The 24073-nt window shown below is 39.9% G+C and overlaps 1 protein-coding gene across 3 annotated transcripts in view; it reads right to left on the bottom strand.

The window, feature by feature from the left end:
• IVD (isovaleryl-CoA dehydrogenase) overlaps positions 1–23752 on the bottom strand; it is a 30794-nt gene extending 7042 nt beyond the window's left edge. Inside the window, exons 1-8 of one of the 3 annotated variants that reach the window (XM_081313791.1) lie at positions 23633–23735; positions 23343–23539; positions 18098–18182; positions 12609–12660; positions 12280–12449; positions 8675–8768; positions 7366–7502; positions 5429–5525 (exon numbers count right to left, since the gene is read on the bottom strand). In XM_081313791.1, the coding sequence (XP_081169917.1) occupies positions 5429–5525; positions 7366–7502; positions 8675–8768; positions 12280–12449; positions 12609–12660; positions 18098–18182; positions 23343–23368 (661 nt within the window). In that variant the 5' untranslated portion in view covers positions 23369–23539; positions 23633–23735. Of the gene's footprint in view, positions 1–5428; positions 5526–7365; positions 7503–8674; positions 8769–12279; positions 12450–12608; positions 12661–18097; positions 18188–23342; positions 23541–23602 lie in introns of those variants that run through there. The other 2 variants (XM_081313790.1, XM_081313792.1) reach the window with 2 other exon arrangements.
• Between the last annotated feature and the right edge of the window lie 321 nt (positions 23753–24073).

The raw sequence follows: 24073 nt of genomic DNA, 5'->3' as shown, positions 1-24073 counted from the left end.
TATTGTTTAGCAACAAAGAAAAAGTAGTTACAAAGCCAGTTTCTTACATATCTTGACAAATAATAATTAAACGTGCAAATCTCAGTGTCAGGGTGATAAAATCAAATTATAAATAAATTAGCAACAATGGAAACCTGTTGTGTCCAATATAAGTTAATTCTAATATTAAAAGCTACAGTACTGTACTAACAACCTGGTTTTAAACATACCAAAGAAAGCGACAGTGAAGGAAGTGTATCTTTACCCCTTGTTAATGCTGATACCCCCTTCATGGATTACTGCCTTGTCGTGGCGAAGGGGCTTGCGTAATTCAATGAAGCTATGAGCTATGCCGTGCAGGGCCACCCAAGACGGACAGGTCATAGCCGAGAGTTCTGACAAAACGTGATCCACTGGAGAAGGAAATGGCAACCCACTCCAGTATCTTTGCCATGAAAACCCTATGGACAGTACCAAAAGGCAAAACGATATGACGCTGGAAGATGAGCCCCTCAGGTCGGAAGGCGTCCAATATGCTACTGGGGAAGAGCAGAGGGCTAGTACTAGTAGCGCCAGAAAGAATGAAGCGACTGGGCCAAAGCCGAAAGGACGCTCAGCTGTGGATGTGTCTGGTGGTGAAAGGAAAGTCCGATGCTGTAAAGATTTTTTCTCCATAGGAACCTGGAATGTAAGATCCATGAATCAAGGAAAGCTGGACATGGTCAAACAAGAGATGACAAGACTGAACATCGACATCTTAGGTATCAGCGAACTAAAATGGACAGGAATGGGTGAATTTAATTCAGATGACCACCAGGTATACTACTGCGGGCAAGAATCCCTCAGAAGAAATGGAGTAGCCTTCATAGTCAATAAAAGAGTAGGAAAAGCAATACTGGGATACAATCCTCAAAATGACAGAATGATCTCAGTTCGAATCCAAGGCAAACCATTCAATATCACAGTAGTCCAAGTCTATGCCCCAACCACCAGTGCTGAAGAGGATGAAATTGACCGGTTCTATGAAGCCCTACAGCACCTTATAGAACTAACACCAAAAAATGATGTCCTTATCATCATGGGGGATTGGAATGCTAAAGTAGGAAGCCAAAAGATAACCGGAATAACAGGCAAGTTTGGCCTTGGAGTACAAAATGAAGCAGGGCACAGGCTGATAGAATTTTGTCAAGAGAATACGATGGTCATAGCAAACACTCTTTTCCAACAACCCAAGAGACGGCTCTACACATGGACATCACCAGACGGTCATCACAGAAATCAGATTGACTATATGCTCTGCAGCCAAAGATGGAGAAGCTCTATACAGTCAGTAAAAACAAGACCAGGAGCTGATTGTGGCTCAGACCATGAGCTTCTCCTTGCAAAGTTTAAGCTTAAACTGAAGAAAGTAGGGAAAAGCACTAGGCCACTCAGGTATGAATTAAATCATATCCCTGTTGAATATACAGTAGAGGTGACAAATAGATTTAAGGAATTAGATCTGATAGACAGAGTGCCTGAAGAACTATGGACAGAGGTTCGCGACATTGTACAACAGGTAGCAACCAAAACCATCCCAAAGAAAAAGAAATGTAAGAAAGCAAAATGGCTGTCTGAGGAAGCTTTGCAAATAGCTAAGGAAAGGAGGGAAGCGAAAGGCAAGGGAGAAAAACATAGATATGCCCAATTGAATGCAGAATTCCAGAGAATAGCTAGAAGAGATAAGAATGCCTTCTTAAATGAACAGTGCAAAGAAATAGAAGAAAACAATAGAATAGGGAGGACCAGAGATCTTTTCAAGAAAATTGGAGAGATGAAGGGAACGTTTAATGCAAAAATGGGCATGATAAAGGACCAAAATGGCAGGGACCTAACAGAGGCAGAAGAGATTAAGAAGAGGTGGCAAAATTACACAGAAGAACTATACAAGAATGAGCTTAATGTCCCTGATAATCACGATGAGGTGGTCACTGACCTCGAGCCAGACATCCTAGAATGTGAAGTGAAGTGGGCCTTAGAAAAGCTGAGCAACAACAAAGCTAGTGGAGGTGACAGTATTCCAGCTGAGCTATTCAAAATCTTAAAAGATAGTGCAGTAAAAGTGCTACACTCAATTTGCCAGCAAATTTGGAAAACTCAACAGTGGCCACAGGATTGGAAAAGATCAGTTTACATTCCAATTCCAAAGAAAGGCAGTGCCAAAGAATGTTCAAACTATCGCACCATTGCACTCATTTCTCATGCTAGTAAAGTCATGCTTAAAATCCTACAAGCTAGACTTCAACAGTATGTGGATCGAGAACTACCAGAAGTACAGGCAGGATTTCGAAGAGGCAGAGGAACTAGAGATCAAATTGCCAACATACGCTGGATCATGGAGAAAGCTAGGGAGTTCCAGAAAAACATCTACTTCTGCTTCATTGACTATGCTAAAGCCTTTGATTGTGTGGATCATAACAAACTGTGGCAAGTTCTTAAAGAGATGGGAGTACCAGACCATCTTATTTGTCTCTTGAGAAACCTATATGCGGGTCAAGAAGCAACAGTGAGAACTGGACATGGAACCACTGATTGGTTCAAAATTGGGAAAGGAGTCCGGCAAGGCTGTATACTGTCGCCCTGCCTATTTAACTTATATGCAGAGCACATCATGAGAAAGGCAGGGCTAGATGAATCAAAAGTTGGAATTAAGATTGCCGGAAGAAATATCAACAACCTAAGATACGCAGATGATACCACTCTAATGGCAGAAAGTGAAGAAGAACTAAAGAGCCTCTTGTTGCGGGTGAAGAAGGAGAGTGCAAAACTTGGGTTGAAACTTAACATTAAGAAAACCAAGATCATGGCATCTGGCCCTCTCAATTCCTGGCAAATAGATGGGGAAGAAATGGAGGTAGTGACAGATTTTATTTTCCTGGGCTCCAAGATCACTGCAGATGGGGACTGTAGCCAAGAAATTAAAAGACGCTTGCTCCTGGGGAGGAAAGCCATGACAAATCTAGACAGCACACTAAAAAGCAGAGACATCACACTGTCAACAAAAGTGCGTATAGTCAAGGCTATGGTCTTCCCAGTTGCAATGTATGGCAGTGAAAGTTGGACCATAAGAAAGGCTGAGCGCCAAAGAATTGAGGCCTTTGAACTATGGTGCTGGAGAAGACTCCTGCGAGTCCCTTGGACTGCAAGGCGATCAAACCGGTCAGTCCTAGAGGAGATCAATCCTGACTGCTCTTTAGAAGGCCAGATCCTGAAGCTAAAACTCAAATACTTTGGCCACCTAATGAGAAGGAAGGACTCACTGGAGAAAAGCCTAATGCTGGGAAAGATCGAGGGCAATAGAAGAAGGGGACGACAGAGAATGAGGTGGCTGGATGGAGTCACTGAAGCAGTAGGCGTGAGCTTAAATGGACTCCAGAAGATGGTAGAGGACAGAAAGGCCTGGAGGAATGTTGTCCATAGGGTCGCCATGGGTCGGACACGACTTCGCAGCTAACAACAACAACAACAATGCTGATACACAACTGTGGAATCACAAGGTGAAAAAAAGGCTCAGCAGCTGATGTTATTTTGGAATATATGCAGCTGTGTTGTTTGCATAACTCCCCCCCCAATAAGTAAAAAGCAGTTGCAAACTGTAGATAATGCAATTACATGGAGTGAATGCATTCTTTGTGAAATGTAGAAAAAGAGCAGTATCTTAATTCTGTTAATGAATCTCAGAGAATAACCTTGAATAGATATACATTCAGCAGAATACAAGACGAGCCTTTTGAATCTGCTTTTCACCTTTGCTATATGGCATGGGTGTCAAACTCGCCATATCATGTGATGAGCCTTGGTGGACCAGTGGGCTAATGCCTCCTTAAGTAACACCAGCTGCCTGCAATTAGTGCAGGTTCGCATCCCACCAGGCTCAAGGTTAACTCAGCCTTCCATCCTTCCGAGGTAGGTAAAATGAGGACCCAGATTGTTGGGGGCAATAAGCTGACTTTGTGGTGGTGCCGCTTGGGGGGGGGGGGCGAAAGCCCTAGTAATGGGCGGGCATATACATAGAATGAGGGCTATTGCTGAGCTCATTGGTTTGTGCTTAAAAAATTGTGGGCTGCCCTGAGTCTTCGGAGAAGGGCGGGATATAAATGGGATTAAAAAAAATATCATGACTTTTTTTGCATTGCCAGAGCTGGGGTGGGTGCAGCTTCCGTGTGATGCAACCGGCCCACAGGCTGGCAGTTTGACACCCCTTCTATATGGCCTAAGAATATAATTCTCTGGATGCTGCTGGGGATCAAAGGAACCTGTGTTACATCCACTAGAATATGACACAAAGCCATGTGTGACAGAGTTGTATTTCTAAAATACACTTTGATCCAAGTGAAAGAACTCTTAAAAGCTCAGAAAATTACTGGAACAGGTCAATGTTGGATAGCTATGGAAGTGACCCTGTTGTCATTCCCTTCCACTGAGCTGAGGAAATGGAATCTATTTTTTACAAAATAGAAACGACAAGTTCTCAATTCTACCTAAAAAGATGGAAATCAGAAATCCACTTTACTGCCAATAAAATCTGAAAAAACAAGAAGATGCATTTTCAAGAGTATAAAGATGGCCTTTTCTGCAGCTCGTTAACAACATGTACCATGAGCAAATATGGGAAGGAATGGATCCACAGAGAAAACCCAGTGAAAGATATTTCTTTTCATCTCTTGAAATCAAATATAGGAAATTGTAATCTTGAACCCTATGCTGAATATTCATCAAGATAAAATGGATGATGTTAACCATGAGCGGTTCTATTGAATGTTTTTAACATAAAGATGCCAGTGGCACCTTAACTCTTAACACTTTTAAAATTTACTCAGACATAAACATATGTCTAACTCATTTCATCAAGTAGATGGAGGCAAGACCCATGACAGAGAATTTAGGCATACCTGGTGGAATTAGAAGACAAGGGAATGGAATGGGAATAGGTAAGACTACTTTGGAAATCAGGAGACAGAATTACTAGAATGGTTTTAAACAAACTGTAGGCAGTAATTGTCAACCCTGGCTCCTTTAACATGTCTGGACTTCAACTCCCAGAGTTCCCCAACCTCAGCAAACTGGCTGAGGAATTCTAGGAATAGACATCCAGACATCTTAAAGATCGAGAAATACCCTATAGAGTCCACTATCTTAAAGATCAATAAATCATTGCTGATAAGTAATATGTCCAGAAAAAGGAGTCTGTTTAAACAAATCATTGTTATTAGAAAAGAGAGGAGAAGGGAAATGATGGAGGGAAAATGAGATTCAGAAGAAAAAAAGAGGTTAAGTATAGAGAAACAATTTTTGACTTGAATTTTCAGTTTTCAAAAATATTTTAACATTCGGAAAGACAAACCTAAGGAGAGAGAAACAGGGGAGTTGTCATTACAACTGAAAGTAGCACAGCTGCTATGTTACTCACCAGGAACTTTGCAATCCTCAAAGATTAATTCACAGGTATTTGACCCTCTCATTCCCAGTTTATCCAGTTTTTGTGCTGTGCTAAAACCAGGCATATTCTGAAGAACAAAGATAGAAAATGCACAGGGAAATTTTCTTCCATTAAAGTTAGACCAAACCACAATTCTTAAAGCTTCCAACTGAATAGTCTGTATGGAATAAGAGCTAATCACAGAAATGACTCATGAAAAGTGTATTAATGGCATCATGGTAAAGAAAGATTTTATTTATTTTATTTATTTTAATCCCATTTATATCCCACACCTACAGAGATAGCAAGTCAGAGACCACAAATCAACATACATATACCCAATTCTTAACACAAAGCCAAAACAAGTTTAATTTTGAGTTAGTTTCACCCTTGCTCCAAACTCCAAGGTAACATAGCCCTCTAAATGAATTAGGGTTGTTATATACAGTAATTTGAATGAAAAACAGTAATTATTTCTTTATTTGGCAGGGAGTTAACCTGTCAGATTTTCACGAGATGTTTTACAATGGCTGTAAATGGCTTACTAGTGAGTGAAATCCAACCCTGTGCCAGAAGACGGTTTATATAGCAGAATTTTTCCTTTTATCCTGCATAGCAGCCTGTCCCCACTTAAAAGAAAACTTTTCTGAAAGATTTGAAACTATAAAGACTCTGGGGCTCATGAGTCTGATATGAAATGAAGGAATCTTGCTCCAGTTTCCTGATTTCTGATGTTCCATTCAAGAAACTTGCCTTCTACTCATTCAGTGCTGGATCTCTTCTATCTTAAAAAAAATGTGCACAACAATATTTTAAAGAACTTGAAGTCTATTTTCTCCTTTTTCCACATTTATTGAGGTGACAACAATTAAACCACCAAATACAATTGCTCCAAAAATTTAACAACTTGTTCAAGAAGTGTAAAAACCACAGACTCAGCCTACACACAAATCAGGTGGATTTATGGGTATGCTGGGGTAGGCAACCTTGGCTCTTTGATGACTCGTGGACTTCAACTCCCAGAATTCCTGAGCCAGCATGGCTGGCTCAGGAATTCTGGGAGTTGAAGTCCATGAGTCATCAAAGAGCCAAGGTTGCCTACCCCTGGGGTATGGCATATTCTGTTCATATAGCCTTATGTCCTTTTGGTAGAACTGAGTTTTCATATTTATGGTCCTTGAACTCATTATTTTGCAATTGCTGAAATATATAAATGTTTAGGTGGGGATGATTATTGATTTCATTTTTTTCTTAATAGTTATTAAACTGTTTACAATATATAGTTGGCTGATGCTTCAGGATTATTCACTAATTATGAATAATGCATACAGAAAATCATCACGGCTCAATCCTTCTAACAAGAGTTTCCTATCGGATGTGGCAAAGTAGTTGTTATTTTACACAATTAGAAGATGGACAAGGGAATGACTGTAAAATTATTTTAAAATGAGAATGCCATCAAATAGGTTTACATCTTTTCTTACATCATCACGTAGGATATGTTGTTCCAATTCAGAAACTCAGAGAACTTCCACGAGCTCACTGAATTTTAAACATCACAAGGTAAATCTATTATTTTAAGGTTCTAATCTTGCCAGTTTAGAGCTGTTTTTAAGGAACTCTTCTTACCATATGGACAGAGACAACTCTATCTCTGCCAAAGTTAACTCTGTTGCTCAGGACACTCAAGCGAGGTCAGCAGTCTGGCCTTTTAAGTTTCATATGTAAAATTGGCCACAGAAGAAGGAACTGCTGACCTCTTATTTTGAAAACAATGTTGTTTCAATGAATTCAGGAGCATGGCTTGGTTTCCCCCTAACAAATAAATTCTTTCGCATCCAGTTGAAAGGACATGATATCCATAAATATGCGTAAAATATTTTACATGGAAGAAGAAAACAAACTTTTTTACAATCCTGGAAACTTACCTTTTCCACAATGAATGCTGTTATACCGTGAGAAGTTGGAACAGCACTGGGGTCTGTTTTAGCATAAACAATTAGAACATCGGCATCTGGCCCATTAGTAATCCAAAATTTGTTCCCATTTAGAACAAAATAATCCCCTGGAAAGGAAAGATGAACTGTTTAATTGTCTGGTTCACAAAATACCCAAAGACTATGTATTTACAGAAAGCCTTATACTTCCCAATTGACATTTCCATGAATGTTTTTTCTCAAATTCTGCATACCTGTTTACTTTTATGTCTGTGTTCATGAGATCATTTTTATGGTTAGATACAGAGAATTACTATATAACTTAGCTCTGGAGCTGGCTCTTTCCATAATCAGCCAGTTTTCTTTAAAAAAAAAAAAGGGGGGGGGGAGCAGAATTGTCCTACGCAAACAAAGCATTCTTCAAAGGATTAGTCAGCTAAAAGGCCTGCCTAACAGGTCAGTGTATCTCAAACACTATGAAGTTATGACTCACTCATACCTCTTTATTTTTCAACCCACAACTCTGTTCCATACATTTTTTGCTTAAAGTGGTTGAAACAATCAGAAACCTGTGTTCCCCATGCCTGCCAATAAACCCAATACTCAAATCTGAAGAGAAAGCAAATGTGAATATCAGAAAGACACAGAGATATTATTTTAAATATCAAAATAAACCTGGACAGATGTAATATCTTTCAAAGCTGATGTATCTATATGAACTTCAGCTAGATGATGCTTCTACACCATTGCAATGATGGGCCAAAATTGGGGTGGGGTGGGGAATTCTACATCAGCAATGAGGATTTCCTGGCTTTGCCTACTTTGCACCCAAAGCTTGAAACTTGATGGAGCTTTTTAAACAGAATGCAACAAGTACAGGGGACATTTGCAGAAAGGGGAAATCAAGGACACCTTTTCCCACTCACAATCAATAGCCTGGGATGCGGGTTGATTGGCAGTGACCAATAAAAATAGAGAAACTGAGGACAGGGCAATAAGGATCCACGTTGGATAACACATTGTGAGCTGCATTTAGCCTAGCAACAGTTGCTTTAGACAGAACTGCTGTATTCACATCTGTGGTAGCTCATCAGCCTTTTTTTTTTGCTCAGTTGTGCTTTGCAGCATTATCCCAAGCCCTTTGGCTTGGGAATTGCTCAGACATACATCGTAACTAGTATAGTTAATGTGTGGACATAAAAGAATATCTAAAAAAACTTAATGTGTTAAAGTGGAGGTCCAAGGGACATTAGATACCTTTTACAAACACTTTTTTCCATGTATATGCAATAGTTTTTACCTTTTTTGTCTGCCCTCAGCTTCATGGAGACAACATCAGAACCAGCATTGGATTCACTCATTGCTAGTGCTCCAATATGCTCTCCACTAATCAACTGTGAGGATAAGATGAAAAAGAAGTCAATTTTGCTGCTATTGTTATTATTATTTTTTATTTATAAGAAAGTTCACAAGAATCTGGCTTTCATGCTTTGGGGAACTGCAAATAAAAAAGAGCCTTGGTGGAACAGTGGGCTAATGCCTCCTTAAGTAACACCAGCTGCCTGCAATTAGTGCAGGTTCAAGTCCCACCAGGCTCAAGGTTGACTCAGCCTTCCATCCTTCCGAGGTAGGTAAAATGAGGACCCAGATTGTTGGGGGCAATAAGCTGACTTTGTAAAAATGCTGCTGGGGGGGGGGCAAAAGCCCTAATAAGCAGGTATATACATAGAATGAAGGCTATTGCTAAGCACATTGATTTGTGCTTCTTAGATTGTAAGTCGCCCTGAGTCTTCGGAGAAGGGCGGGATATAAATGGGATTAAAAAAAAATAGCAAGTGTTATCATTGGCAGAATTCTCCAAATAATTTTACTAATGGCACCGTAGAACTTCGCATCAAACAAGAAAATATACTGTGGCTCTGTTATAGCAAATGAGTAATGAAACATTATTTGGAATGGAACTTTACAGCTAGGAGATGGTACCAAGACAAAAATATTAGTAGCTTTGTAAAACATTAGTAACTTTGCATGATGTCCTTTCCCTTACTGCCTTTTGAAAACAGGACCAAATTGATGTATATTTGAGAAATGACCAGAAAATTGAAAACAAAGGTTTAAAAATCTGAAAGGCGCTATGGGTCTGGAACAAGATGCCAAAGTCTCAGGCCATATGTTAAAGCTACAAGAATCCTTCTCAACTCTCACAATAGAATTATAATAATAATAATAATAATAATAATTGTAGATAATATTGTTATGCCACCCTGGCACAACAGCCCTCTCATCTCTTGCTTTCTGTTCTTTCTCTCCCCCGCACCCCACCCCCATCTTTATATTTACATTTATTCTTTTTCCAAGCTCGTTTAGTGCACTGGAATCTATGAAGCAACAGAGTTAAACTCTACAGATTAATATTACTTCAGTCTTTCAATTTAAGAAAGTGAGGTGCTTGGGTAAACTTGGACATTTCTCAAGAAGAATGAAATTGATAAACCATAGAACTTACCTATTTTTTAACAGCATTACATAGGGAAATAATTTTACTAATTGGAGAGAGGGTAGTACAGAATAAGGAAGAATGCAGAAATTGGGTTCTCCCTTAATGTTCCAGCCCAGATTTTAATAAATGGAAAACAACTAAGAAATTTTAACTGTCAGAGCATTTTTTAAAATATCACCAAGTCCACCGTATGGAAACTGTCATCCTTCCTTATTTAGTTTGTATTTAAAGCTCTGTTAGCTCATCGCTCTGGCACTTGCCTACTGAATGCAAAGTTCTTTTTAACTAAATGCTATCTTGCAATAATGGGTATTCACTTGGGGAAGGATGATTTAAATAAAAATAAAAATTAGAATATTCCTATTCTAAGTGAAAAATGTAATGGTGCAAATGGAAGATATTTCATTTTTTCATCAATTGGGCAGTGATTGCAATCTTCTCATAGCAGTATCAGTGATGAGCACTGAGGGGTAAGAATAGGAGACTAATCAAATCAAAACCCTCTTCATATCAGAAATTCATTATTTTATTCTCTAAATAAGGAGGAAAAAGACTGTCATCTTCTCCTGTAGGCAGCAGACACATTAGAGCTGTGAACTGTCCTTTCTGAGGAGTTAAGAAGAGCAACATCTTGTAGCTACCTCAGAACTGTAAGGTTCTTTTCATAGATGCATTAAGCACAACAGAACACAGGTAGGCCACCCTCATTGTCTATGGAGATTCTCAGTCATCCAGGTCATGGTTGTCCCAAAGAGGCTTTTTCAAGAGGCAATTGGACTTTCTTGTTTTTCACTTCTCATCCAAGAAGCTTCTTCAGCTCTCACTGGATGGTGGGGAATGGAAGGATTTATATTCTGGTGAGTTGCATTCTTTTAGAGAGTTGGAGGTTTGTCTGTGTCCTCAGGGTCACCTGAGTAGTGAAAATGAGCATGGAGCCTTCTTGGAACTGCTGAAAGGACTGTGTAGAGCTGTGTTTTCTGCCCTGTGATTCTTCACTGTTGAACCCAGGCACAGGATGTTGGGGATGAATCTGTGTTGTCTCCATCTCAAACTGAAGTGAAAATGGTTCAGTTCAGAAGATCACCCAAATCACCCAGAAGCTACAACTGACTACCATTCAATTACTGAGGAATCGTGAAAGAGTAGAAGTCAGAAGAACTCTCCATTTACCACAAAATTCATGTTCCAGATTCTTCATTTTTTTTTGAAAGGCACCATCTGGAAACATATTGCTTAGGATGTAGAATATTGTTTGAAAAATACACCCAGATGGAAAATTTAGCATGATAAAAGAGAAAAGAAATAACTTCCAGTGACAGAATATCAATGAAAGGATGAAGTAACTAAGCAGAAGGCTGGTATTTTTTTCTTGATGGACTTGCACAATAGAAAAAGGCTTCCAGGGGTTTTGGGGCCCTGCTCTTTCCAGTCTGCAGAAGCCTCCTGGGTATATCAAATACCTCCTCTTCACCACTGCACCACAGGCTTGCAATGGCAGGAAACAAATGTGGAGGTAGCCCAATCAAATACCTTATGTGAGAAGTCTACTTGAAAACACTGCTAAGTGTTTAGCTTGCACTAAAGCAAATGAGGGAGGACTACAGAGGCCTGCAGTACATGTTTCATCATTATAGGTTGAAATACTAGCTTCTGCTTCTGGTGAAGCATACAGAACAAGCTCACATATACCTGGACACCACTTACAAAGACTGACAATTGGTTATATGAACTGAGTTCATGGAAAAGGTTCCATTCAAAGTGAGAGAGAGACAATATGAAATAAGAAGCACCAACTGAGCCTGCTCTATGATGGATCATTTGCAAGTGACCAAATAGATCTATAAACCAGCCTTCAGAGACAACCAGATGACTGGAGGGAAGGTTATATTTTAAAAGGAAGGTATGCGCTTAAAACTCTGAATTTTCCAACTTTCTTCTCCTTCATACATGTGCTGCAGGTTAGTTCAACTACAGCATATGTATGAAAGAGCTCTCCTGTAGATGTTCACTCAAAATTAAGCCCTACTAAATCCAGGGGAACTTATTCCTAGGCAGGTGTGTGTAGATCTGCTGCCTAAACATGTAAGACACTTATCCTAAACTCGGTGATAAACAGGCTCTCAAACCTAGAGGGACTTAGTAAATACCTTTTGTAGATTTAAGATTGTTTTATTTTTCATTAATTTGTAGCAACAAATCAGATGTGAAAGTTGAACATGGGTTTTTAATCCAGATGTTTTTAAATGGATTTTTGCTTATAATACATAAACAAAATACATTTTATAAAGATTAACAAAACAATTGAGGCAAAATAATGTTACTTGCTGTATTCTAAAACAAAATATATCTAATTCAAGTTGTTGCATTCTTTTGTTCTACAGTGTAATTGGCTTATTTCTACAAACCTTGGGTAGATATTTCTCTTTTTGTGCTTCATTGCCATTTCTCACCAACTGATTGATGCACAGATTTGAATGAGCACCGTAGCTTAATGCAACTGCTGCTGAAGCCCGAGATATTTCTTCCATTATCAGTACATGGTCCAGATAGCCCATCCCTGATCCACCATATTCAACTAGAAGGAATTAGGGAGTGGAAGGGTAGAAAAGTTTATAATTAAACTGATTAACCTAGAAATGTTACTAATTGCCCCAAGTCCAAAATATCCATATCACCACATATTGCAAATCCATAAGCCACAAAGGCTTGTTTAATGCGGAATGCATGTACGTACCTGGAACTGTTACACCCAGAACTCCTAGGTCCCCAAGCTTCTTCCAAAATTCCTACAAAGAGTGGAACAAAACTATAAGCAAGATTTTGACCTAATGTAAGGCCACTCAGGTTTTGCAATGTCCTTAAGTATCCCAGTTTAATCTTCCTACCAATACAAAATGCTGGGTAAAGTAGCTATTGCCTGACATTACAAACAAAGGATTGGTCAGTTGAAAAGTGGTTCATTTGCTGTTCCACCTGGTACAACTCTAAATTAACACTTTATCATCGTGTAGGTAATCATTAGCTCACTAAGAGAAAAAGAAGAGAATTTCCATGCTGTGAGACCAATTAATTAAATTTTGAAACCGACATTGTTTATCAACTATAGTTAATAGAATCTCTGCATTGAAAGATCATTTTAATATGTAGTGTCTTGTAAGATTATAGTTCAGGTTTAGAATTTACTTGCTGAATTGTTAATTTTCCAAAACTTTAAAGGAGAACACTCCATAAAGTCTTTTCCCTAGTCCTCATAGGACTGCAAATAATGATGTCAAGGTTGCAAGTGTGTGGAATGCTAAAATTTTTACAATGTTGGTATTTGGCTTACTAATTCTGACTATGTTTTCTCAGTTTAGCATTAAACATGGTGAAGGTACTTGCCCAGTAATCACACCCGCTATGTCACAGTAAAGCATACGCAAATGCAGTTTGCCAGATGTCCTCCTTTCTGGTCATATCACAGCACCTGGCTGTTTTATACCCACACCCTTATCTTTACAAACAACATTAGCCCTAATGATCTGAGCAAGACTGTCACATACAGGATAATGGAAGATTAATCCTTCCTCCAATCTCTGTGCTTGAAAAAACAACATCCTAAACACTATTAATAGTGAGAAACAGTGGAGCTCCAGAGATGCTGCTGTAAAAGCAGATATACTTTTCAGCCTTCGTGGATGGTGATGGTGATGGTGATGATGATAATGATCTTGCTTTTTTTCCTCTGGGAGCTCAAAGTTGTTTACATAGCCATTTCCCTTCATTTTTACTGTGCAACAACCACCCTATGAGATAGATGGAACAAAGACAGCACACATGATCCACAACAGAGGATGAAGTTGGACAAGGGACTCCACGGTCCTAACCCAACTTCTTAACTGCTACACTGCACTGGCTCTAAAGTACAGTTTTCTTCAGGACTAGTTGCTGCTCAATCATAAATTAACCATTAGTTTGGATTCATAGTCACTGAACAAATGGTTGTAACTCGGGGACTATCTGTATCAGCAGCAACTGGTTGGGCTAAAAAGGAGTTTTCTTATGAACGTTCTTTTCAGAAGTAATTCAAAAGTGGTAGAAAATAAAGTGTTAGGCAAAACAGAACTGTGCCAATTACATTTTTCAGGAAGATCTTGGGATTTCTACTACCTTTAAACTTACCCTAAAAAAAACTTTTTTCCCTCTTAGATTGTTTTTGTGGGCTAGAAGCTCCCTTGAGAAGACCTAGATCAGGGGTAGGCAACCTCGGCTCTTTTATGACTCAGGGACTTCAACTCCCAGAGTTCCTGAGTCAGCTATGCTGAGAGTTGAAGTCCATGAGTCATAAAAGAGCCGAGGCTGCCTACCCATGACCTAGATCAGGGGTCAGCAACCTGAAACAATGAAATAGCCACTCGGAACCGGTTCCCTCAGAAAAGGAAAAACTGGGAGCCACAAAAAATGTGTGCACATGCGCGTACATGCGCAGAACAGGGTTTGACTGAAGAGTGGAGCCAAGGCGAGATATGCACCTACCCTGCATATTTGAATTGATTGGTTGAACTTTTTTAGTCCCACTTTTTTTTTTTTGGACTGCACACGGCAGAGGACTGGGAGCTGCAGGAGACGGCTGAAAGAGCCGCATGCGGCTCCGGAGCCGCAGGTTGCAGACCTGTGACCTAGATGCTTTAAAGTGCAACCTAACATTTGGAACAAAGGTGAAGCTGCAACTAGTTCATCAAGTCCGACAGTAAGGTTTGTACAGATTTGCTATTTGGAATTCTTTAGCTAGACTTTACCAGTAACTCAATCCAAGATTGGTCTCTAAGGAAAACTTCCATTTTATTACTGAAGTTGTCATCCCTCCCTTGAGATAGAATTCTTGGATTGATTTTTGGCTTATAGTATACATAGACTGAGGAAAGAAATTATTTTTTTTAGATCAGAGGAACGTTAACTCTTAAGAACTGGCAGAAGTGACTTGCCTCACTGTATGTGGCTTCATTCATACTGTTAATCCCTGTGAACTGTTTTTTGAGATATGTGCCTTACAGTACTGTTACATCTTAGCTGCACTCTCTTAGAACAGACAGCCCTGATTTGAGGTGGGAAGGCTGGGACATTCTATTCCTAGAATTATTTTATGGTTCTCCCTGAACTCCCAGCTCCATTTACAATTTAAATCATTATGTAAAAAGTTTTTTTTTAGAATCAAAGAACCACATTACCTACAAAAAAGGGTGCCTTTGGGAAGTAGACATTCTTAAATGGTACAAATGGCATTTCAACATATATGAAAATTCAAACACCATGTACACTGTGAAAATATGAAAAAATTACTGATAAAAATATACCCTAATTACATATTAGGAAGCATACACTTACTATATCAAATAAATACGTTATAATGTATTTAAAAAGCAGTCTAAAAACTCTAGTCATGTTCTACAAAAAAAAGGCCATAATGCAGTATATTCTTGATAGTTAGCTGTTAACAGATTTGCCTGTTTTGTTTCCAGGAGGGTATTTGTTCACATAATCGCACCACAAATATCTTGGCCACAGATCTCAGTGGAAGGTGATACAATAAAGAAAATTGAATAGCGTGTTAACTGTGGTTGGCAGGCATTCAGCAAGCTAAGCATAATTTTCAAGAACCTCCCCCTATGCCTGAAGAGAATAGTTTTCAATCAGTGTGTGCTACCTGCTCTAACACATGCCAGTAAAACATGGACACTAACCTCACAATCGATACAAAAGCTATGAGTGGCACAAAGAACCATGAAAAAATACATAACAAGTCAAGCTAGAAAAACCAGCACATGGATCAGGGAACAAACAAAAGTATACAATATCCTCAAAAGAGTAAAAGCCTTGGTGGAGCAGTGGGCTAATGCCTCCTTAAGTAACACCAGCTGCCTGCAATTAGTGCAGGTTCGCATCCCACCAGGCTCAAGGTTGACTCAGCCTTCCATCCTTCCGAGGTAGGTAAAATGAGGACCCAGATTGTTGGGGGCAATTAAGCTGACTTTGTAATAATGCCGCTTGGGGGGTGTATGAAAGCCCTAATAAGCAGGCATATACATAGAATGAAGGCTACTGCTAAGCTTGTAAGTCGCCCTGAGTCTTCGGAGAAGGGCGGGATATAAATGGAATTAAAATAAATAAATAAAATAAAATAAAAGAATTGAAATGGAAATGGGCTGGTCACATAGCAAGAAGAACTGATGACAGGTGGACCAAGAGACCTGAAACAAGATGGATCAACGACATCAGCAAGTATTGCGGGCCCAATTGGCAAAAGAAAGGTTAGGACCATATTGTTTGGAAACGTGCGGAAGATGCCTTCATTCTGCAGTGGATATATGGCTAAATGACAATGGCTAAAATGATGAATCCCTCTCTAGCATGCCTTCACATGATATTCTAAACCTCTGCAAATTCTGCTCAAATGCAGTTAGAGTACAATCAAGTATAAATAAACTGAACTATATTATAGATTAGCCTGAACTTTATTATCCAGGAAGAACTGGTGCCTTTCACCAAAGTCCGTAAGCAAACTTCTTAATGGAAAACTTTTAATTCCACAAAATAGACACCAGAGTCTGGGAAACTGTTTTTTCTTTCCTGTTGTTTTGGGAACAACAGCTAAATTTCCCCCAGATAAACAAAGATATATTACATAATTCTGGAAAACGCCCTCTGCCATACAATTCAAATATCTAAAAGTGATATTTACTACTCTTTTGTGCAATTGCTAGAATCATGAGTGGAAAAGTGAAAAACGTATTGCCATTAACATCTTACTAATAGTAATATTTTTACTTATATCCTCAGCTAGAAAAGGCACAGGTTGCTATCTGGATGGTTCCCTTGAGACTTTTAGCTGAAGTGGAAAATAGATAACCTGTGTGTTGCTTTTTATAACTGCTGAAGAAATATTTGAGTGGGTAAATATTTGTATTTACTGTTTTTAGTCGGGGATATGTTTAATTTTCTTTTAACTTTTGTATTTTTGTATTTTTTATATATTTGCCCTGTTCACCGCCCTGAGTCCTTCGGGAGAAGGGCGGTATATAAATTAAATTAAATTAAATTAAATTAAACAGAAGAGGAAGTTGTAGAAAAAGTGAACACTTGACATCTTTCAATAATAGTTCTGGAAGAGTACCAGGCTATTGTTTGCTGAAATGACTGAGTGGAATAAAATAAATGACAATCCTAAGACATCAAGTAAAAATATTTTAGTAAAATAAGCTAGCATTGAACATACAGGTTTCAAAGTTTTACAAAAGGCAAACCACAGACATGGACTAGCATAAATTCTCAAACTGAGATTTGTTTTCCACTGTAGTTGCTAGCAAATACTTCATACTCAATCCTTCCCTAGCAGATAGGCAGGATCCCTTGCCATTTCCATTCCAATTATCATGGTCCTTTCTGCCTTTTACAACCCTGACACATTTCCCTTTGATCATATGACACTGGCCTTAGTTCATTCTGAGCCCATGATTTAAATAACCTTTAACCAATTTTTTAGGTATCATATTTTTTTCCTGATAGAGCTACCATTTCATCCCCACCCCCAACCCCTGCTTCAGGATATGTTCCCAGCCATGAGCACTTTTTGTGAAACACCAAAGGAGGTGCCTGTATTTTAGAAGGGAGGACAAGTAGCTATTTTGCCATGACTGAGCCAAAGGAGAGAAAACCAAGTGCAGAAAGGTAATGGAAGAGCAGGAGTTCTTTATTCTGACCCCAGTATGCAAGTACAACAGTGCCCTATAACCCCTAATAGGCTAGTAGTGTTTTGTGGGAGTGTGGGAAGGGATAGGATAGTAACCTTGGCTTGGCTTAGTTACAGAACAGTCTTACTGAGAAACTTATTGTATGCAGTTAAGCTTCTACCAGCAGTGTGAGTGCATTTTCACGAAAATGAATACAATGACCCACATTGGAAATCAGTTTCACAGTCTATGCAAGAGGTCCCCAACCTTGGCAACTTTAAGACTTGTGGACTTCAACTCCCAGAATTCCTTAACCAGCTTGGCTGGCTGAGGAATTCTGGGAGTTGAAGTCCACAAGTCTTAAAGTTGCCAAGGTTGGAGACCCCTGGTCTGTGCTACAAAGAACTAGTTATTATATAAGATCCATCTGCATAATTACAGAGCACCTAGAACTGATTTCATAAACAAGCATATTTTAATAAATTTAACCAGTTGCATGGATATTGGAAGCACTTACCCTCATATCTTTGAATTCATTATCCTGATCAATTTCTTGAGCCTTTGGAGCTAAGTGTTCCTGACAGAATTTGGTCATGGTTTGCCTAAGCTGTCCAAAATACAATGAAAAATACATATTAGAAATCAACATAGTTAATTTTGTTTTCTTGCATAACATTAAAAAATAATCTCCTTGTTGGCAATATAAGGTAATTATCAGCTGATGGAGAAGCTTCCCCTATGTACTTGTGTAAATTGAAGCAAGAACAGTTTTATTATTTAACAAATGAAACACATCTGTGTCATTGAGAAAAAACGGTGATGGGAGCAATAGTTCCAGTGGGACCTGCATGTCAGTGTTAGGGCATGATTCCATAGTGCTAATCTGTTTGCTATTATTCCCATATTCCTTGCACAATCCCTGGGTGTGTGTATGTGTGTCCCTGAGTAGTTACCTGAACTTCCTCTAAGGGAAATTTGGACATTGATCTTATGATTCACTCATAGTACAGCATTCAGTACTGCATTCATTTGATACCTAAAGCATACAATGAGACAACACAGTAGAAGCTCTATTTATTGTCCATAATATTCCTTAGGATCCAACTGTATGGCTTCAGGAATGTTGTCACAGGTACAACAGGAGAAACTACTTTTCTTCTAACCTGTTCTTAGGACATTGCAAGACTCCAATGAATAAATTATGTTGGAGAGCTACTGCTAATAATATAGTATTTGCCAAGACTGGCTACTTTTGACATAAGGAAAATCCAGCATCAGGAAGAGTCCCAAAGTCATGACAGATAAAGATCAATTTTTATTTTAATCAATTATCGGGCTGCCTGAGTCCTTAAAGATTATGGAGAGCTTTCAATTAAAAGAGAAAAAAGCATATAGAAAAAAGAATAGTGGGTTGTGGCCCAGATTTCCCAGTAGGTACCCTTAGCATCACAGAATCTATGCAATTCCAATACTAAATGTATATGTATGTTTTCCCAGAAATCAGGATGGTCCTTCTATAAGGCCTGGATGTGCCCACAACCTTTTGGACCTGGAAGTTAAGCTATAGCTAGTGATGCATTTTGTTTGTTTGTTTTGGTGCCTTCAACTGAAGTCACTCCTGATGATTGCCAGGTCAAGTCCCTGGACTTTTTTTCGCAAAATTTCAGAAGTGGCTTGCTATTGCCTTCTTCCTAGAGTGGAAAGAGAATAACTGGCCCAAGATGATCCTGCTGACTTTATGCTTAAGGCAGGGCTAGAACTCTCAATCTCCTGATTTCCAGTCTGATGCCTTAACCATTACATCAAACTGGCTTTCTATTGATAGGCACAAAAGAGAAAAACTTACTTTTGCAATAAAGAATAAAATGAATCTGTAAAATTCAACTTCTTTTCTTTAAAAGCATGTCAATATCCCTTTTTGTTGTTGTTGTTAGTTGCGAAGTCGTGTCCGACCCATCGCGACCCTATGGACAACGTTCCTCCAGGCCTTCCTGTCCTCTACCATCTTCTGGAGTCCATTTAAGCTCACGCCTACTGCTTCAGTGACTCCATCCAGCCACCTCATTCTCTGTCGTCCCCTTCTTCTATTGCCCTCAATCTTTCCCAGCTTTAGGCTCTTCTCCAGTGAGTCCTTCCTTCTCATTAGGTGGCCAAAGTATTTGAGTTTTAGCTTCAGGATCTGGCCTTCTAAAGAGCAGTTAGGGTTGATCTCCTCTAGGACTGACCGGTTTGATCGCCTTGCAGTCCAAGGGACTCGCAGGAGTCTTCTCCAGCACCAGAGTTCAAAGGCTTCAATTCTTTGGCGCTCAGCCTTTCTTATGGCCCAGCTTTCACTGCCATACATTGCAACTGGGAAGACCATAGCCTTGACTATACGCACTTTTGTTGACAGGGTGATGTCTCTGCTTTTTAGTGTGCTGTCTAGATTTGCCATGGCTTTCCTCCCAAGGAGCAAGCGTCTTTTAATTTCTTGGCTACAGTCCCCATCTGCAGTGATCTTGGAGCCCAGGAAAATAAAATCTGTCACTACCTCCATTTCTTCCCCATCTATTTGCCAGGAATTGAGAGGGCCAGATGCCATGATCTTGGTTTTCTTAATGTTTAGTTTCAACCCAAGTTTTGCACTCTCCTTCTTCACTCGCAACAAGAGGCTCTTTAGTTCCTCTTCACTTTCTGCCATTAGAGTGGTATCATCTGCATATCTTAGGTTGTTGATGTTTCTTCCGGCAATCTTAATTCCAACTTTTGATTCATCTAGCCCTGCCTTTCTCATGATGTGCTCTGCATATAAGTTAAATAGGCAAGGCGACAGTATACAGCCTTGCCGGACTCCTTTCCCAATTTAGAACCAATCAGTGGTTCCGTGTCCAGTTCTCACTGTTGCTTCTTGGCCCGCATATAGGTTTCTCAAGAGACAAATAAGATGGTCTGGTATGCCCATCTCTTTAAGGACTTGCCACAGTTTATTATCCACACAATCAAAGGCTTTAGCATAGTCAATGAAGCAGAAGTAGATGTTTTTCTGGAACTCTCTAGCTTTCTCCATGATCCAGCGTATGTTAGCAATTTGATCTCTAGTTCCTCTGCCTCTTCGAAATCCTGCCTGTACTTCTGGTAGTTCTCGATCCACATACTGCTGGAGTTTAGCTTGTAGAATTTTAAGCATGACTTTACTAGCATGAGAAATGAGTGCAATGGTGCGATAGTTTGAACATTCTTTGGCACTGCCTTTCTTTGGAATTGGAATGTAAACTGATCTTTTCCAATCCTGTGGCCACTGTTGAGTTTTCCAAATTTGCTGGCAAATTGAGTGTAGCACTTTTACTGCATCGTCTTTTAAGATTTTGAATAGCTCAGCTGGAATACTGTCACCTCCACTAGCTTTGTTGTTGCTCAGCTTTTCTAAGGCCCACTTCACTTCACATTCTAGGATGTCTGGCTCGAGGTCAGTGACCACCTCATTGCGATTGTCAGGGACGTTAATCTTGTATAGTTCTTCTGTGTAATTTTGCCATCTCTTCTTAATCTCTTCTGCCTCTGTTAGGTCCCTGCCATTTTGGTCCTTTATCATGCCCATTTTTGCATGAAATGTTCCTTTCATCTCTCCAATTTTCTTGAAAAGATCTCTGGTCCTCCCTATTCTATTGTTTTCTTCTATTTCTTTGCACTGTTCATTTAAGAAGGCATTCTTATCTCTTCTAGCTATTCTTTGGAATTCTGCATTTAATTGGGCATATCTATGTTTTTCTCCCTTGCCTTTCGCTTCCCTCCTTTCCTCAGCTATTTGCAAGGCTTCCTCAGACAGCCATTTTGCTTTCTTGCATTTCTTTTTCTTTGGGATGGTTTTGGTTGCTACCTGTTGTACAATGTTGCGAACCTCTGTCCATAGTTCTTCAGGCACTCTGTCTATCAGATCTAATTCCTTAAATCTATTTGTCACCTCTACTGTATATTGAGCAGGGATATGATTTAATTCATACCTGACTGGCCCAGCGCTTTTCCCTACTTTCTTTAATTTAAGCCTAAACTTTGCAACAAGAAGCTCATGGTCTGAGCCACAGTCAGCTCCTGGTCTTGTTTTTACTGACTGTATAGAGCTTCTCCATCTTTGGCTGCAGAGCATATAGTCAATCTGATTTCTGTGTTGTCCGTCTGGTGATGTCCATGTGTAAAGCCGTCTCTTGGGTTGTTGGAAAAGAGTGTTTGCTATGACCATCGTATTCTCTTGACAAAATTCTATCAGCCTGTGCCCTGCTTCATTTTGTACTCCAAGGCCAAACTTGCCTGTTATTCCAGTTATCTTTTGGCTTCCTACTTTAGCATTCCAATCCCCCATGACGATAAGGACATCATTTTTGGGTGTTAGTTCTATAAGGTGCTGTAGGGCTTCATAGAACCGGTCAATTTCATCCTCTTCAGCACCGGTGGTTGGGGCATAGACTTGGACTACTGTGATATTGAATGGTTTGCCTTGGATTCGAACTGAGATCATTCTGTCATTTTGAGGATTGTATCCCAGTATTGCTTTTCCTACTTTTTTATTGACTATGAAGGCTACTCCATTTCTTCTGAGGGATTCTTGTCCGCAGTAGTATACCTGATGGTCATCTGAATTAAATTCACCCATTCCTGTCCATTTTAGTTCGCTGATACCTAAGATGTCGATGTTTAGTCTTGTCATCTCTTGTTTGACCACGTCCAGCTTTCCTTGATTCATGGATCTTACATTCCAGGTTCCTATGGAGAAAAAATCTTTACAGCATCGGACTTTCCTTTCACCACCAGACATATCCACAGCTGAGCGTCCTTTCGGCTTTGGCCCAGTCGCTTCATTCTTTCTGGCGCTACTAGTACTAGCCCTCTGCTCTTCCCCAGTAGCATATTGGACGCCTTCTGACCTGAGGGGCTCATCTTTCAGCGTCATATCGTTTTGCCTTTTGGTACTGTCCATAGGGTTTTCATGGCAAAGATACTGGAGTGGTTTGCCATTTCCTTCTCCAGTGGATCACGTTTTGTCAGAACTCTCTGCTATGACCTTTCCGTCTTGGGTGGCCCTGCACGGCATAGCTCATAGCTTCATTGAATTACGCAAGCCCCTTCGCCACGACAAGGCAGTAATCCATGAAGGGGCAATATCCCTTAGATGCTTTTAAATTGAAAGAAGGGGAAAATAGCCTTTTAAAATCAGAAAATTTCTGTATGTTTGTCCCAACCACAAAAACATATATCCATTTTATATATCAAAACTGTTATTTGACTTTTTAGAACATTACTTTGTAGTTCAGTCTGGAAATTATCCTACTGATTTAATTAATCAAATTAATTAAGTAATTAATTTAGTTTTAAATTTTTTTTGCATTTGTTCAGTCTTTTTAAAAATTTAAACTGTTATTCATCAACCCATCTGATGACAGTAAGGTCCACAGTTTAATAGTCTAGCATTCTGTTCCTCAGTGCTCAATTCAAATTTCTTTAAGAGGGGGTTTCAAGCAATAACACAATGCTGCTTTTGTTCCTAAATAACTAATAATGTGCAGAACAGTCTGCAAAATTAAATTGTGACTAGTAATGTTAATAATCTTATCCTCCGTGGACAAATCTAACCCTTCAAAGCCATCCGGGTTAGAGATCATTACCAGCATTCTAGTCACCAGATTCTATAACATGCTTATTCAACTTTTTCTAAGGAAATAAATCTCCAAACATGGTAACCATTTCTCACATCTTGAACTAATTTTATTTGCGACCGTTTTCTTAATGACCTCAACAAGGTAGATGCGTTTCTCATCGCCGGCGCATACAGGATCCCGTCTGCATCTTTGGGTTTCTTATTCCCGTGTGTTCCAGAGCAGAATTCTGGGATCCAGAATAGACCCGGTCCCGCTTATGGCAAATGATTCCTAAGAGAGCTCACGACACGGAACAGGAGTCGGGAAACTCAGCAGCGGGTCGGTGGAGGCTGCAAGAAGGAAGCAAAGCAGGACGCTTGTTGTTTAACGTTAAAAGACGCTGCCGGGTATACCTGACGCTGCTCTGCGTTCAAGCCATTCACCGTATCATCCACCGAGATCCCGGCGCAGCCTCGCCGCCAGACTGACAAGCCTCCAAGGAAGCAGCGGCGGGAGCAGCTAGCGGCGCCCTTGCCGACCAGTCCGACAGCCGCCATCACGAACTCCGCAGCGACCTCCCACCCCGGCGGATCCGGGCAGCATTCCTACCGCTTTCTTGACCAATCAGCGAGAGGGGCGAGGCTTAACTGTCCACTGGGAACTCTCGAAACGAAGGGGAACAGCCAATCGACTGCAAGACGGTGCCGTGCCTCTTATATGTGTAGAGCTGCTATGTCTGTTGCTTCGCCGGGACCGCCTGGAAGAAAAAAATCGCCAGGCTTAATCCGATTTCGCTGCCCAAAGGCTAAGGAGGACTTGGCGCCGTTCTCCTCTACTCCGCTTTCAGGCTGATTCTTCTGCGAGGTTTCATCTATGTTTTTTAA

This window comes from Vipera berus (genome assembly GCF_964194415.1).
Source record: "Vipera berus genome assembly, chromosome: 1".
NCBI lineage: Eukaryota > Metazoa > Chordata > Lepidosauria > Squamata > Viperidae > Vipera > Vipera berus.
This window is presented reverse-complemented; position numbering and strand designations above follow the sequence as displayed.